This window comes from Scardinius erythrophthalmus (assembly GCF_964197995.2).
Source record: "Scardinius erythrophthalmus genome assembly, chromosome: 15".
NCBI lineage: Eukaryota > Metazoa > Chordata > Actinopteri > Cypriniformes > Leuciscidae > Scardinius > Scardinius erythrophthalmus.
In genome coordinates this window covers 12,912,243-12,930,358 of record NC_138235.1, presented here as the reverse complement: position 1 = coordinate 12,930,358, position 18,116 = coordinate 12,912,243, and the positions used below count along the sequence as shown (strand labels likewise).

General features: G+C 36.1%; 1 protein-coding gene across 1 annotated transcript; it reads right to left on the bottom strand.

Annotated features, from left to right (window-relative positions):
* Window positions 1-518: 518 nt before the first annotated feature.
* LOC308703178 (cadherin-like protein 26) lies at window positions 519-17,483 on the bottom strand. Its single transcript, XM_081386499.1, has 17 exons — window positions 17,406-17,483; window positions 12,661-12,777; window positions 12,362-12,517; window positions 12,122-12,266; window positions 11,457-11,515; window positions 9,946-10,077; window positions 9,662-9,844; window positions 9,060-9,379; window positions 8,808-8,950; window positions 7,787-8,011; window positions 7,397-7,618; window positions 2,925-3,043; window positions 2,013-2,132; window positions 1,593-1,664; window positions 1,473-1,505; window positions 1,301-1,381; window positions 519-1,126 (listed from the first exon to the last, which is right to left on the bottom strand). The coding sequence occupies exons 1-17, from the start codon at window positions 17,439-17,441 to the stop codon at window positions 920-922; spliced, it is 2,370 nt and encodes a 789-aa protein (XP_081242625.1). The 5' UTR covers window positions 17,442-17,483; the 3' UTR covers window positions 519-919.
* Between the last annotated feature and the right edge of the window lie 633 nt (window positions 17,484-18,116).

The window sequence follows — 18,116 nt, the reverse complement described above, 5'->3', positions numbered from 1 at the left end:
TTTGGTGTCTGGAATGTTCAGTTCTGTGAGAAACTATGTTTGAACAATTCACCTGGAAGATTCATTTGTGTTTGTTTCGCACTCAATCCTACACAGATGAACTGATAATGATGATGATACGTGACATGAAGACAGGCAGACAAGTCCAACTAAACAGAACACAACTGTGACACTTAGTGGTTAAAACACCCCCCTAAAGGTTAACAAGTGACAGGTTGGAAAAAAGCTGTAGGACAACGATAAGACGTACAAATATGAAGCGGTGACTGTGTGGCAAGTAAAAGTGCTGCATGTTGGGAATAAATAGGCTGAAAAACAGGTTAAGGGACTTGTAAAAATAAAACCTAACTTTTGCAGTTCCCAGGTTTTTGCATAACAAAGTCACAGTAGATATTCTCTTCAAACATGCTTTTCAGCAACAAAAACTGCATTATCACATCCGCCCATGTATTTTTATACATGAGTTTTATTTCAGATAAAAGCATTACTGAAATTTTTTATTTTTATGTTAAATGTCAGCAATTATTTAAACACATTTAACGTACAGACTCCATTCAAATGTATAAAATTCAAGTTTTAAAAAATTCAACATAGAATGTACAACATTCAAAAACAGCGATGACATCATCATAATATTTCGGAACATAATATTTCTTTCTGAATTATATATTTTCTCCTGCAGCCAATAGAAAACAAGACAAAACATTTTTTCACTGACCCAAAACCAAAAACCTGAGCTTACCTAAAACATTAATACTATTAAACAGTAGAAAAAACTTTGAAGACCCTCGTTCCATTTGTCCTGAATGTTAGACCCAGCATCGCTGATCATCCAATATTCTGTATCAATATTTTTGATTGAAATTTTTCATTCAGTATCTCGTTTTCAAAAAATCTGCAACACTTCTTGAGATAACTGTTACCTTTGCATTAGGTCAGGTCTGGAAATTATTGCTAGTTGACAGAACCTGTTGTCCAGATTGATAAGCATCTCTGGATGAAAGTCATTCTCTGGAATAGAGAGTGCATCCAGTTCAGCATTGTCCATAGCTTGTCCTTCATCCGCGTAGCAGTGCGGCTCATAAACAACAAACTCCTCATCACGGGTTTGGAGAGCAAGTAGTTTCTGAAGAGAAGAGAGGGGGGGAAATGAAAATGGTTGACCATCCTGTCAAACATTTGGACGTGTTTCTTATGATCTAAAGGTTCTAAAAGCTTCTAAATGATTAATGATAAAGAATGAGTAGATCATGTCCAATCCTCTGATTAGTAGTCTATGTTGAAAGAAGCATAAAATCACCTTGTTGATGATAACAGCAAGGCTGTTGCTCAGGTAAGCCGCATTGCCGTAAAAAGCACTTGATCTGATACTCGAACGCTGCTTAAAAAAAACACAGATTATGATGTAAGAAAGGCTGAGCTGAGCCCATGTTTGCATATGTTATTAATTATTACTGTCACTACATTCTTACTTTGAAATTTTCTCTGTATGATCTTGTGGAACTCTAGAAAACACACATAGCAGAAACAGTCCATCACAAACCAATGAAATGACCAAAACATTGGTAACTTGCTGTGGTTGTAATACTCACCCTATGCATTGAGCGTATGAACATCTGGTCGGGGAAGTCTAGCTTTGGAGCCTCCAGTGTTTTATGTATCATCTGGAAATTTTGAAGCAAAAATATCATTTTTAAAAAAAGTTACATCTCCTGTTTATGATAGCAAACAGGATGCAGAATTTCACTTTAAAGGAGTAGAAATAAAATTGAACTGCTTTTAACTGTATTTTTTTAAATAAAACTATAAAAAAATATATATATACTGAAAATATTTTTTTCAGTTTGAATTACTCTTGAACAATTAATCATACACATAACATGCATAATGCAAAAAAGGAAATGTTAGATGATATTATTTATGTTTGAAATAATTTTGAAAGATAAATATTATTTCCCAGAATGCTCTAATTAACCCCAAAGACAAACATGAAGAGTTTTATTGTTACTCACGGTTCGTGATGTGAGCTTGTGGCTTGAATTTACATTTGTAGACAACTTTAAGCTGGTATTTACACTGGAAGAACTTGTTTTCTGAATGCCTATACTGGAAGGAACCTTTCTGAAGACATCCTGATGATTTAAATTAAAACAATCATCAACAAATGTTTTATATAAATATGAGTTACACTTATCAATATTTTACACTTTACAATAAGGTTTGGTTAATTATTATTTGTTAATGAATTAGGTAGCATGTACTATGAACAATAGTTTTTACAGCATTTACAAATCTATAAAGTTAATGTGGTAACATTTTATTTTACAGTGTTTCTTACACATATCACGTTACTGTAATTGTATTCTTCAAATAACAAGAACAATGCATAATTTCAATCTTGTCAAAAAATGTCACATCAAGTACATGTACTTTTCAAAAGTTTTGGGTTAATTTGAAATAAATTACTACTTTTATTCAGCAAGGACATATTAAATTGACCAAAAATGACAAAAACCTTTACAATGTTACAAAATCTTTCTATCCAAATAAATGTTTTCTTTTCATTAATAAATAATATGTATTATTACATATTACATCCCACAATGCATTGATGTTTATTGAGCATCAAATCATCATATTAGAATGATTTCTGAAGGACCATGTGACACTGAAGACTGGAGTAATGATGCTGAAAATTCAGCTTTGATCACAGGAAAAAAAATACATATTAAAGTATATAGCAATAGAAAAGAAAAATGACCATTAAATGAACAAATGCTGTAAAAGACCGGTTCATTATTTCATGTTATTACATAATGTTGACATATAGAACCTTGTTGTAAAGTGTTGCCTAAAAATGAATAAAATGCACCAATTCAAATATTACTGAAGGGCCGCTACTGTGGGTTGTGTGATGAAATTACCACGCAGTCTGTTCCTGGATTTTCTGTATTTGTTTTGATGAGATGACCAATGCCATCGTCCATTTCAATCATTTTTCTTTCTGCCTTGCAGGAGATCAGAAGGACCATCAAGCACATTGCTGAAAAACGAGAGAATTTCTGTTTACCTTGGTTCAACCGTGGTTCGATTAACAGTTAAAGACCACCAGAAATGGTTAGTCATAGTGGAAAGGTTGAGTGTTTATGGACCATACAGTGAATTTTGCATTGATTTAGTCAGTACCGGTGTCAGAGTTCTGTCACTTCTGTTTGGGTTACATCTTGGGTTGGTGACAGAGCTCTGGGACTCCCAGTTTGTCCAGTGTTTGTTTACTTTGGTTTATTGTGAGCACATGGCTTGTCTTGTATTCCTTGTGCCATGTGCTCTCATGTCCATTGTCTAGCCCCTCCCATCTCATTACCTGATAATTGATTAATCTTCCCCACTTGCTTTGTTCATTACCCTCTTTTGTTTGCTCCCTATTTAGTCTCCCTGTGTTTGCAGTCCTGTGCTGGTTCGTTGTCTATGTTCCCTCATGTTTCTTGTTGGATGCCTTATGCCTGTCTTGTTTTTCCCCCACAGGGAGTTTTTGTTGTAGTTTTGTTTTATTTTTTGTTGTAGTTTTGTGTTATTTTTTTTTTTTTTACATTTTATATTACTAAACAAAAGCCTTATTTTTCTGCACTTGAGTCCTCACTACTTCCACCTACCCATTCTGTGACAACCGGAGCCCCAAGGTCCATACACACAACTTCAGTCTCTCCAGAAATGGGTGCCATATTGTCCCATCCATCTGAGACAATGGGCCCTATCTTGCACCCAGCGCAATCGACTTTGTACACCGACGCATGTATCATTCCTATTTTGCACCCGCGCAAAGCGCGTTTTTCCCTCCACAGAAGCACGTCGCTAAACTAGGGAATGAACTTGCGCTCCCTGGGCGGTTCAGCGCAAAAAAGGAGGCGTGTTCTGGCGCAAACGTTCCTTCATGCTATTTTGCAGGTTTAGAAAACAATTGCGCCACTAACCAGGAAAAAATAGTTTAAAGTCAGTGGCGCGTTGCGCATGTTATTCATATGCTATTTTAAGGGCGCATGCTTGGCCATAATCAATGTAGCGTGTGCACAATGCGCACTTTGATTCTCTCATCTACACAGAAGCAGCAGTTTTCATTTTTGCAAATCATACATTATTACGATAGATAGATAGATAGATAGATAGATAGATAGATAGATAGATAGATAGATAGATAGACAATTTATTATAAAAGCATACATCTAGCTTACACATTTACCCAAATTATCATACGCCTTTTTAACCGAAGTTAATTTGGGTGGGTTTCTCCATCCCCAACGTCCCTGACGAGAGTGTTGCTCTCCTCGGCTGTGAACCGCTCCTGGTGTGCGCCTGGCAAATCCGCCGTTATAATAGGAATCCGCTTTAGAAAAAGCGCGTCTGCTCTTAAAGGGAATGTGAGATGACGCTCTGATTGGTTTATTTCACTTTACGCCCAAACCACACCTATGAATAATGAAGCTACTTCAGACCAACCCATTTTAGATTTGCGCCTGGCACCAGAGTAATTTATCTGTGAGTACAAATCCCTGACGAGGATGTGGGTTTTGATTGTACTTTTTTATTGTACACTTTATTGTACTTGTTTTTTGTTTAAATGAATGTATGAATTAAATAATAAAAAAGGGAAGAAAAAAATACACATCTAAATTAAATGAAAGAAAAAAAAAAAAAATCATAAAAGAACGAACTAATGTGGGAAATAGCCTATGCTTCAAAGACTGGGCAAAATATGGATGAATAAAAAAAAAAAATCTGTCAATGACTTGCTGACGTGCACGAAAACCAGCCATGTATTGGGCATTTCTTGCAGACCACCTTCCCTGATCTTTGAACACCCCGGGTTGCAGTTAGTTTGCAATGTCCACCCAGATGTTTTGATTTTCCTTATTTGTATGGTGTCCTTTAAATCTGTTAAAAATAACATCTTTGTTTCGCTCTATCTCCTCTTAAATTAGGCCTACATTAATTTAATCTTTTTTGAAAGGTATCTTTTCTTTTTTTGTTCATACATTTTGTCAGTAGGCTATCTCCGCCTGAATGTAGACTTTAGACTTGTCTCGACTGCTAATCCACAGATGATGATTATTAGGTTAAACCTAATAATTAAGGCTAAACGTTCAGAATACGATTCCATATAAGGTTATATTTCAGCACTTCGCGAATGGACAGCGACTCTTAAGTAGCACGTAGAACGTGTTCTCGCACGTTCATGTTAAGTGCATTTTTGGGAAATGCTCGTGGAATTGCTGCGAGCGTTCATAACCTTGCACGTAGAGAGCGCTCTTAAGAGCTAAGATACATCGTTATCGGGAAACCCGGCCCAGATCAGTGGAAGAGGAGGATAAGCATATAGCAGGAGATTGGGCTTGTAATTGAACAAGTACTTGATTCTGCTCAACTATAGGGAACAATGTGTTATTGTCCTGCTGGCAAAGAGGTCTACTGACACCATCACATATCTCTTCCAAATTGATCAAGCCACTGGTCTGTGGAGACACCTATCCACTGAGCTCAGGCTGCAGCGAGAAAGGGAATCCGCACTCTGACCAGGAATGTGCATTGCTCTAATTGACAGGAGGTGTCTGTCTACATGAAGCAAAAAATGCTGAAGATCGATGAGAAACAATAATGTGGTATTTTCTGTTTTCACTAGTACCTTCAGTGCTATTAACCAGCATTGAAATGGCTGCAGGTGTAACCACAGTAGATGAATGACTGCTGAGTCAGTAGTTCAGTCATGGGAATTTGATGTAGGGTTTCTGGAAACTTAGAACCTTGCTACCACCTTTTGTTCACTGTGTGAGTTGCCCTCATTGAACTGGAATCCAGGTGAATACCCAGAACACACACTGACTGATGAATAACAAGACAGCTTTTCTGCAGATTCATCTTCAGCCCTGAGGCTGCAACATGCTTTAGTAGGTGCAGTGTGTTGTTGTTGGCTGCTTGTCGATGTGTAGAATCAACAGGCCGTCCCACTGCATTGCTAACTTCCAATGCTACCTGAATACATTGTGTGATCACACATGGGAATAGAGAAAGTCCAAAGGGAAGGACACAGTATTGGTCTGTTCTGCCCTGGAATGTCTGAATGTAATCTGGATGTGCAAATATGCATCCTTTAGGTTTAGAAGGTGAACCCCATGCCAGGTTCAACAGCAGGCAATACATCTACCACACAACATAATATGCAGAAAGGAAGATATTTGAGGTGACCGTTCAAGCATCTGAGGCCGAGGATTGGTCTGAAATTCCCATCCTGTTACTGAACAAGAAAGTATTTTGAATGGAAGCCCCTGGGGTGGATCTGAAGCAAGAGCCTGGCAAAGGTCCTAAACTACTGTGGGCCAATACAGGTACATAACAGGGGTCTGTTACTGACTTGATGACAATAACCGTTTTCTAGTGTATCGAGGAGCTGCACATTGTTTGAAATGTCCCTCCAATGTTGTAAATGAGACACTGAAAAATGGACTGTCACAGACCCTGCGGCTTCAACGGTGGCGAGGGGCAGTTCTCTTATATACATGAACACATGTATTAGAAGGAACAAGAAACAAGAATCACCACTTGACAGGGAGGTCCAAATGTTATCACCGCAACCAAACACAATACTCTGGTAAACCAGTGAGCGTTCTTAAGATTAGGCCTAGAAATCACATACAAACACCACGCAACCCAGTAAGATGGTAATAAGTACTCTGGTTGACTTATAAGTTCTACTAATATTCACCTCAATACTGTTGGATATTCCCCTGATGAGAGACCCTGAATAACCAATGAGTCCTTCAAGTCAGATTAATCCATGCAGATGAAACCCCGCTGGGATTGCCAAACAATCTGTGCACAATCGAGCAAGATCATTTTGTGAGCATGACAAAGCAGACAAAGCAGACTGTTCAGTTTAGTCCCTTGTCGGTTATTGTTCGTGTCTATGTTATAAACGCTATTGCGTCCTGTTCACCTGCCTGTGTACATTAAAGTTTTTATCATATTTTGGAATCAAGCTTTGTCCGTCTGCTTCGTCAGCCAAAGTGTGACAGGTGTGTCATTGATAAGAGTCACATGTAACTGGATCAACATGAGATTCTCATAAGTGTACGCTAGTGCACAAACTTTTCCACTATGATTCACCATCTTTGGCGGTCTGGACCAATAAAATGGAAGTGTAATTCTCAAAAGCAAATGTCATTCAAAAACCGGTTTCAATAGGTTTCCACAGCATTTTTTTGTTGTTGTTTTACCACACCTTTAATGGTTGGATTGACTTGTACAGAAGGATGTGTTTTTTTAGTATTATGAAACTGTTTGCGAAATCCATCATAATCTATTAGGACTGTTAATACCATCAAAACATTGTAAATCACTGCATTACCTATGAAGATCAGAACTGTAAGAACAACGATCCAGGCTGCAGCAGGTCCCATTTGAGCCATCCGAGTCATCCTGACATGGCAGTTGTGAGCTATAGAGCAGTCACACACTGTGACCGACAGGTTTTGGATGGAGGACAATCCCTGCTGGTCTGATATTTTGATCTGGAGGAGGTGATGACCTAAATACACACTGTGTTCTTTTACAAGACTCACCGTTGTGCCTTCAAGAGAAAATATGTGTTAGTATTACTGCTAAAAGATACAGAAACACAACCTCAAAGAGGAGGTGGAAGAGTGCTGTCTTTCTAGGAGATGTCTGTCATTACTTGACATTAAGTGAGGAATTGTGTAGGGTGGACTGGGATGAGTGAAGTAGAAGGTGACATTACCATGGGTTGGTTCAACTCTCCATTTGTCCTTAACATCTCCTAAAAGCTCATATTGGAAAGGTGAACTGTATGGAGGAAGGTCCAGGTCTACAGCTGTGATATTGGCCACTGTGGGCTCTGTATCCAGGCATATGCTGACTGTGTTCACTTCCAATATTGGTACGTTATCATTTTGATCATTCAGGTGAATAAATAGAGTTCCGGTGCCTGTCAGCGGTGGGACACCTGCCAATCGGAAACATGGGGTAAACAGAAATTCATTTGGAGTAAAAAACATGATAATGCCATGCCATCCATGATCATTCATGAGTTTAGCTTTCTTCATTATGATAAGAGGACAGTTGTATCACCATAACATTTCTGACACTGACTTTATGCCATTATCATAAGTCTGGTTACAAAAGACTAACTGGCTAGCTAATTTTTTTCATGCATTTTCCGCTAGACAGATGTTAATGTTGGACTCTGTGAGGTTAATTACTTAATTAAATAAAATTTGTAAATAAGTTTGTAAATAAAGTAAAATAACTTCTTTGTCCAGGTATACTTCAGAATATGAGAATATCTATAATAGTTAGAAGTACACTACTGTTGAAAAGTTTGTGGTCAGTCAGATTTCTTTTAAGTCTGTTATGCTCACCAAGGCTACGTTTATTCGATCAGAAATACAGTAAAAGCAGTAGCATCGTGCAATAATATTCCAATTTATCCATGTGATGCAACGCTGTAATTGCAGCATCATTTCTCCAGTCTTCAGTGTCACATGATCCTTCAGAAATCATTCTAATATGAAACATTTCTGATTATTATCAATGTTGAAAACCGTTGTGCTGCCTAATATTTTTGTGGAAACAGTGATAACTTTTTCAGGATTATTTGATGAAAAGTTCAAAAGAACAGCATTTATTTGAAATAGAAATCTTTTAGAAAACAACAAAAATGTCTTTACTGTCACTTTGGATCAATTGAATGCATCTTTGCTGAATAAAAGTATTAATTTCTTTAAAAACCATCATTTTACCATCATCCACAGCATATAGGGTTGCTCTATAGGTGCTGTTTATCCCAAATGGCGACTCTCTGTCCAGAATTTTATTTGTGGATACTCGTCCAGTCTTTGCATCAACAGTTATCCATCCATCAATATCTTCACCTTTAACAAATCTGAGAACCAAACAAACACCAGATGAATTCACCTGTGTTTATATGTAATCCTGTACCTCCAATAAACTACAGTGGCATTAGTTTTACACATATTATAAGCTTCTCATACTTAAATGTGTTTGTATGGCTTCCATCCATGTCTTTAGCAGTGAAGGTTGTAAGACTTGTTCCTGCTGCTATGTTCTCCATTATGTGAACGTGTTTAACAGGGGGTATAAATACCGGAGGGTCGTTGATATCTTCAACTAAAATGGTCACTGGAATGGTATTATAGAGGTTTTCAATACTCATGCCAGAGTTTTGGGGTATAACGTCGACCTCCCACTTGGCATTCTCTACTTGCTTTTTGACCTTACATGAAAAGTAAGGAAGTTCATTCTGCACACTGATGGATAGATTTTGGTATGTTTGCTCCTCGTAGTCCATTTGCTAGGTGTTTGGAATTAGCCGAAAAATAAAGAGAGTTCAGAGAAGTGTCAACATGAATGTATGCATACATATTTTTATATCTTTTTTTTTTAATGTCAAAATAGCTCCAATCCCAGCGGAGGCAACAATATAACGACAAGGTATTTCAGTGCAAACTGGTTCTGGGGCAATCAAAACATTTTCTCTGTTTGTTTGAGCATCATAACCAGCCTAAACCAGCAACACTGACTCAACCTTTGGGCACGCTGACTTACACAATAAAAACGTCAACCATATGCCTACCTTAACGACCGTTAAAATCCCCTCGTTTGTTTTAGGGTCTGTTTCAATTTTGAACTGCTCTTTTTTATCTCCATGGATAGTGTATTTGGCTTTCCAGGCTTTTGAACCACGGGTGTCTTTGTCTGTTACTTGCAGTCGCAGAACTTCAACCCCAGTTTCTCGCTCCTTGACCTTCCCAGGTCCCTGAAACACAAGTCAAATATTTGGTTGGGTTTTATAGAACAATATGTCTACCATTAAAAAGCATCAAAACTTGGAAACTTTCAGTCCAATATGAAACCTACTGTTTTGCCAGAGAATTCTGGAAGATTGTTGTTTTTGTCCAAAATATTGATTATCACTGTACTTGTACTTGATAATTGTATCTTTTCCCCTTTGTCCTTTGCTTCAACCAGGATTGTATATTTCTGAGCTTTCTGGAAAAGATTAATTTAGATTTCTTGTGTAGGAATGGTGAAATATTTCTAAAGCACAAAAAGCAATGCATGTTCCATCTGAAAGGAATAACAGGTAAAGGTACAAAAGTAGCTTATTATTACCAATGAAAGAAATTAGTTTCATACCTCATAGTTCAAACACCCATTAAAATAAACGTGCCCGAATTGTTGCTGTTGCTGATTTACATCTTTTTGCTGCTGCATATAAAATTTAACATTGTCTGGTGTTGGTGTGACAGACTTGATTGTTAAATCAAACGTTCCATTGTTTGTTGTTGAATCATCTTCATCAGATGCCAGTACTGTCATTACTGTTTTACCTAGAAAAAAAGTGCTAGATGAATGTAATTTCTTCACCCTCAAAGAATTTATTCAATATTTAAGAATATTTCACCCAGTCCTTATTTATTCACCCTTATGTTGTTTCAAACCTGTATGCTGTTTTTACTGCTGTATTACAGAATCCAATCCTATCTGTTTAATAACCATGGTCATTGCACTTAGGAAATAGAACTTTACACTTTATAATAAGTATCTTTAACAATAGCTGGGCGTGAGAAACCGACCAAAATAAGTTGTTTAGGGGCTATTCATTAAAGGTGCCATTGCATTGATTATTTTATTATTTTATAATGTTTCCTGAGGTGCCCTTATAATGTTAGTATGTTTTTTAGATCAAAAAATTTAATAATTTAGAAATAAAAGGCATATTTCCTTGCCTGATTTTAGCCTCTGGTTTGAACACTCTGTTTGAAGGGGCGTGTCTGTGTGAGACTTCAGTGTAAACACCCACTGCTATGATTGGCTGCTGTGAGACTTCAGTGTAAACGCCCACTGCTGTGATTGGCTGACATGCTTGCATATGAAATATCTAGCATTACATGTGAAACTATCTGGAAAACTTTTACCATTACAGCTATTATACGTTTTTACTATTACAGCTATCGGGATTAACGAATCGTGAGAAGTTTTTTAAGTACTTAGATCTATTCCCATCACATAAAAGGTTGCAGTAATGAGCATTGAGCAGATGACAGCCTGTTGATCGCGTGAAAAAAGATCTTATCATTGCAACGCAGTTTCTGTACTCTCATTAATGCTTTCACCAATGCAAACATGAGGTAAGTACAGTAAGAGCTTTGTTGTGCAGTGTAACAGCGTCAGATTTCACAACGAGTTTTGGCAAGTGTCCAGATAAACTCGCGCTGTGTGATTGACAGCTTGGGCGATTGGAAAGGAATTGTTCTTTGATCACTTTCTGTATTTATATTAATCACAGTTTAAGTAAGATTATTTTCATCCTACTAAGAGAAACGATGTGAAGTTGATCGCTACTTCCGTAGTAAATCACTACTTACCGCTTGCTGGAATATAGGTGGAATTGCCCCCTTATTCAGTATGAGACGCTGAGAGAAGCCTGCTTGATATTGTCCCAGGTTAGAAAAACAGTCCGTGGTGAAATGGGCAGAGCAAACTAACAACTTCGAATTAAACTGTTGCAGTATCCGATTATAGATAAACATCAACCACGCCTGTTGACATTTGACTGTTGACTGCACAGTTCCTCCTGGCATTGAACATGGGCTGGTATATGCAAATTTTTGGAGGCGTACATATTAATGATCCCGACAGTGGGATGTTTTTCAAAAACGAGATTTAAATAAGAAGGAGAAAACAATGGTGTTTGAGACTCACTGTATGTCATGTCCATGTACTGAACTCTTGTTATTTAACTATGCCAAGATAAATTCAATTTCAAATTCTAGGGCACCTTTAAAAATCTTGCTCTCATATCTTGTAATAACTTAAATAATAAGTAAAAAAAAAAAAAAAGAAAAAAAAAGTGTCATGTGTAACAATTCTAGTAATTTGAAAGAGAAATTTTCTCTAATAAGAGAAAATATTATATAGTGGTCTGCAACGACATTAAAAAAAATGTCAAATGCCTTGTTGTGGGTGAACTAATCATTTAATTTTACAATTTCATAAATAAATTAGTGAAGGGCAAACTAAACTGGGTTACCTTGAGAATGTGACTCATCCACAATCACTTCATAGACCGACTGCTGAAATTTTGGAGCATGATCATTTATGTCCAATATTCGGATATGAACCCCAAGCCTTGTCTCCACTTCATTGGTTGATTTGTCTTTTGCTTCAAATGTCGACTGTAATTGAGGCCAGCGCATGTCATTATACAAGCCTTTTTTTGCAGTGTATTTACATGAATTTCAATGCGATTTGTTTATTAGGGAGTACTTACTCTGAGAACTTTAATTCCTTGTTTATTTTCAAAGTCCACCTTTCCATGTACTAAAACATTACCTTCTGTATCAATACTGAGAATATCCGTTGGCTCTAAATCCACACCCTGACCTTTTAGATGGTATCTGACTAAATAAGACCTTTCAAGTTCAATCTGAAACACAAACAACATGCACACTTAAATGTTCACATAATCATGCTAGTCCAGTACTTGTACACATATGTAATGTGAAAAACGCTATAAAAATGAAATGGATTTGAACGACAAAACAGGTAACTGTTTCTAACTCCGCTCACCTGGCCTAGGATATATGGAAATGGTCCAGGGTTTTCTTCCTCAATAGTCAAAGATTCAATGATCCATGCGCGCTTCTGTCTTCCCCTGTCAGCCCATACACACACGGTCCAGGTAAACTGAGTTAAAAAGAAGTGAATAAAGAAGTTATAAATAATGTTATGAAAGTTGTTATAAAGGTTATGTCAATACGTGAATCTCATGAATCTCATAATGTCCTATTTTACCTACATTTTCATTACCTTCAGTGCTGGGTAGATTACTTACAAATTGTAGTCCATCACTGAATACAAATTACATGAAATTTGTTTTTTAGTTAGTAACATAATCTATCACATTACACGCAAAATAATCTGATTACTTTTAGGTTACTTTGGACCTAACTCGTTAATCACATTGATTTGAGTAAAATCCTTCATCATGCTGATAAAAAAAAAAAAAAAAAAAAAAATACAAAGAGAAAGAAAAATGATTACATTTTCTGTTTTCAACAAAGTGCATGAAACATTACATTATTGCAGGGTTTCCCAAACTATTTGTGAAGAAACTGCAAGGGGTTCGTAAACTGATGAAAAGTTAATAACAAATTAAATCTTATGCTAAAATTAAAAGAAATAAAACATATTAAAATTAAAACAATCAAAATGAAGCACTAACTAAAAAAATATATATTTTATCTGCATTTTTTTTCGGACTCTCAAAAGTCCATTTAATTATACTCGCCTGACTAGTGGCCGGTCTGTGTTTATTCTGTAAAACTGGAAGACTTTCTGAACATAATAGCAATAGGTTTTTTTTTTGGGATAGGAAAAATTAAAAGATAAAAAGAATAATTAAGGACAATGATGAATTTTTAATAATTTACTGCTATTTTGTGAATATGCCGCGGGAGAAAACGCGCGTTTTTAAAGGCCAGATCTGTAAGTAATCATGTAATCAATAAAAAAGTAACTATTTTAAAATGCCATATAATCTAATCCTCTACAAGGATTTCATTTTTGGAATCTGATTACATAAACCTTAACACAAATACATTCTCTCTCTCTCTCTCTCTCTCTCTCTCTCTCTCTCTCTCTCTCTCTCTCTCTCTCTCTCTCTCTCTCTCTCTCTCTTAAATAAATCAAACTTTCTGTGATGTTTCCCTTTCTAACATTGGTTGAGGACATATACGCTTGCAATGCTTGACATTCCCTTAATGACATGTCAAACCTTCAAAATTGAGCTCGCAACTGTACAGATTATATAGAATACTATATTTAACAGATACAGCCAATGCACATTTGACTGAATTCACATAATTATTAGTTTTAATAAGCATATTTGAGAGTACCTTAAGGCATGAACTTAAAATTCAAACCATTCTTGGTCCGTGTACTTTTGCATCCATTCGTTTTTCCTTTTCTAACAAAAAACGAAAAACGAAAAATGAACGGTTGTTGTATTTTTAAAATGCAAAGTTTAACACCAAAATTTGAATTTGAACTGTACACACCAAATGCTGCACAATAAAATTAATATTGACAAATTTTCAGATTTTTGTTTATGACTATTTGCCCCTTCATTAAACATTTAAAATATTCACAAACTAATATGGCAAAAAAATCGATTTTACTAGTTTTCTAAGGGCAAATTAGAACCCGGAAATTATATTTTTCCCGCAGTGCTGAATGAGAAGAGCCATTTGTCTCTGGAACAGAGAGGTGAATTATAGGCTAATGATAATGTGTATGAAAAAATAACGAGCCATTTTAATTGTTTATTAACAAACTAGTGTTTTCTAAATCAGTGTCGGCTGCAAAAATATCTCCATCTCTGCTGTAAAGCAGATGCGCCTTTGCCTTTAAAGAGAAATGCACCTTACGGATTACATAAAAAGTCAGTATTTTCTTTCAATTCGATTTTTTTCGTTTAAAACTGGACATTTCAAGCTTTATGTAGGTATAGGTTATCTTTTGTTTCAGTTCATTTTTGAGACGCGCTTCAGTTCACGGAGATCATGAAAGCGCGCCTGATTGTTTTCTTTTATTTTACAAAAGCACAACGTTTTCTTGTTATTGTGAGTTTCCACAAATAAAAGTAGTTGTGAATGATGTATTATTCTTTTCTGTATGACCAAAAATGATAGAGTATATTTTAAGTTGTTTCCACTGTTGATAGGAAAGCGCTGGCGCCTCCGTGCCATGTAGTGAGCGCTCCAGCCCTTGGATATGCGTCAAACTCTTGTGTTTATCTGTGATAATCTTAGCCCTGTATTATTATTGTCTAACCTACTGACATTTGACGAATTGCTTTGTTCCTTTTTTGGATAAAAGCGTCTTCAAATAGGTAGCCTAAATGTAATAGCCTAATAATAATTAGGAATTAGGAACTCGTGGATACAGTTTATTAATCCGTGCCCACGATTTGTTAAACCGAGGGAACAGTTTAAGAATTCGTGAGTATAGGCTATGAGACTTCTGGTGTTATCTCGACAAAGCTGTATGCATCACGGTGGTAGTCATTGTCATTTTCGGGTGTGACATGTTTGTATGTTGCATGTTGCATGTAATTAATTACATAAAATCATTATCCAGAAGTTAAAAATAGATAGCTTACTGTATATCAGCAGTTGATGCTGTGCTTTTGCGACATATTTTTCTCATGATATAGCCATGGACATGCATTTTAATGTTTCTGCTTTGAGTCTTATAAATAGCAAAAATCTAATTTTTAGTGCACAAAAAAAAATAATAATAATAATAATAATTATATATATATATATATATATATATATATATATATATATATATATATATATATACAGTGCTATGCATGAGTTTAGACACCCATACTAAAGTTGACTAAAAAGAGGAATAAAAAATCATCTTTTGGAAACTGAACTTAATGACTTAATTTAAAAAATTAGGAAAAATCCAACCTTTAAGGACACCAATTTTCTTTGTGAATGAATAATGTATCGTAAATAAATAAATGTTCTTCCTTAAAATACAGGGTGCATAAGTTTGGACACCCCTATGTTAAATTCCCATAGATGCAGGCAGATTTTTATTTTTAATTTTTTTTTTTTTTTTTTTTTTTTTTTTAAGATACTATGCATCCTGATAAAGTTCCCTTGGCCTTTGGAATTAAAATAGCCCCACATCATCACATAGCCTTCACCATACCTAGAGATTGGCATGGGGTACTTTTCATAAGATCATCTCTCAATGCAAATCAAACTAGCTATTAGGAACCATGCCAATCTCTAGGTATGGTGAAGGCTATGTGATGATGTGGGGCTATTTTAATTCCAAAGGCCATGGGAACTTTATCAGGATGCATAGTATCCTAAAAAAAAAAAAAAATACTTAAAAAAAAAAAATCTGCCTGCCTCTATGGGAATTTAACATAGGGGTGTCCAAACTTATGCAACCTGTATTTTAAGGAAGAACATTTATTTATTTACGATACATTATTCATTCACAAAGAAAATTGGTGTCCTTAAAGGTTGGATTTTTCGTAATTTTTTAAATTAAGTCATTAAGTTCAGTTTCCAAAAGATGATTTTTTATTCCTCTTTTTAGTCAACTTTAGTATGGGTGTCTAAACTTATGCATAGCACTGTATATATATATTCTTGAATAATGATCATTGATGTGTCTGCCGGATGGCAGTTTTAAACAAATCTGATTACACCGTAACCAGAGCACGCAGACATAAGTATATTGCGCATCTTATTTTGTTCACACTGACAGTTAAATGCAGTAGCATTCAAAGATCTGCCTCTGCTTAAAAACACTGATTGAACCATGGTTTGTCTGACTGTTGTAGTCCACATACACCCGGTTTCACAGATAAGGCTTAAGCTAGTCCCAGACTAAATGGCATGTTTTAACTGAAAGCTACTTGCTCTGAGATATCTTAAGTCAGGTAGAGACTTGAGATATTTTGTCTCAAGATGCAAACCAGTAATGTTTTTTTTTTTTCAAAGGCACGTTTATAAAAGCTACTTACATGTCCTAATTGAACTAAGGCCTAATCTTGTCTGTGAAACCAGGCCATTGTGTTCCAGTTAATTTGGAACCTGCTGGGATTGTGTTTCACCACTCTGCAGGCAGGACCAACCTCGTAAGTTGATGACGGGTTAATTGGCAGCAAAGGGAACTCGAGACGCAGAAAGTCGGGTTGGACGAGCCCTCCGGACAATACATCGACCATACCATGAAATGCGCAAATAAAATGCAGGAATCAAATTTAGCATTTTTGTAAAACGGAAAATAAGTTGTATGTCAATTATTTGATTTTCAATTAAATAAGCATTGTACATAAGGAAAATAAGTTTGTATGTGAATATTTTTTCACCCGTCTAAAAACTAATAAAGAAGAAAGCATGTTTTTCGTTTTTCAATTACGAGTTAAAAAAGGAAAAAGGAATGGGCGCAACATTACACGGACCATTCTTCAAGTGCATACTCATGTTCATGTGTCATGATCTCAAAGACATACAGGAATGAAAGACACTTTTCATCCACACAACATGTGTCCATGTCAACAGAACTAATTAAATAAGCATGCTCTATACAGTTTTTACTATAAGACACACGGCAAATAATCACATCGGCTAATAATTCAATGGAAATCAAACATTATTCAGTTCATTGTACATAAACCTGGATTTCACCTGACTTTATACAGTGTGTTAGACTTAGTTTCTGCAACATAAACACATAGCTAAAGCTGTATCACATCACACAGACCTTGAACTCACCAGCACTAGGAGCAAACTGACAGGAAGGGTCTTCATGTTGAAGCAGATCGTCAAGCAATCCAGTGTGAATGAGTCTGAGTTTCCTTCTTTCTGGTAGAGCAATAGTGTTCACCGCTGCTCATATAACTGATGGGAGAGGGGAGGGGATATTCAAATCAGGGAGGGCAGGGACTCAGTGCCATTTTACTATCATTGATATACTATTATAGTTTTAGTTCATAATTTGAATTATTTGTGTGTGTGTGTGTGTGTGTGTGTGTGTGTGTGTGTGTTTATATGTCTATAGTTTTATTGAGTTTTAGTTTATTTAGTTTTAGTTATTTTTGTAGGCTACTTTAACTAAGTAAACAAAAATGAGAAATATTGCTTTGGCAACTATAGCAGCACTTGACATGCGGAAGAAAAAACACACATCTGTCACGGAACAGAGACTCCAAACAATAATGGTAGAGGTGAGAAACAGGTTTATTGACAATATGAAGCAAATATAGCAGTAGAGGGAACCTTTAAAGGTAAATGTCTATGAGTAATGACGAACGGAGATACTGACAGTCTTTTCTGTTTAGATGGTTGAGGAAGTCGTGGATGATGGAGCGGAGGTTGGTGGAAGCACACACCGGTGTGGGAAGAGAAGTGATTGCAGGACGACGAAGAAGACGACAACGAAGACATTGGAGACTAGGAGAGACTATAGTGATGTTACATTTGACA

Coding starts and splice junctions, on each gene's coding strand:
- LOC308703178 (XM_081386499.1), bottom strand. CDS start 17,441: ATGAAGACCCTTCCTGTCAGTTTGCTCCTAGTGCTG. Junction 10,078..11,456: donor CACCTATATTCCAGCAAGCG/GTAAGTAGTGAT, acceptor AATCTTTTCCAG/AAAGCTCAGAAATATACAAT. Junction 3,044..7,396: donor TACAGTTCTGATCTTCATAG/GTAATGCAGTGA, acceptor CTCGTTTTTCAG/CAATGTGCTTGATGGTCCTT.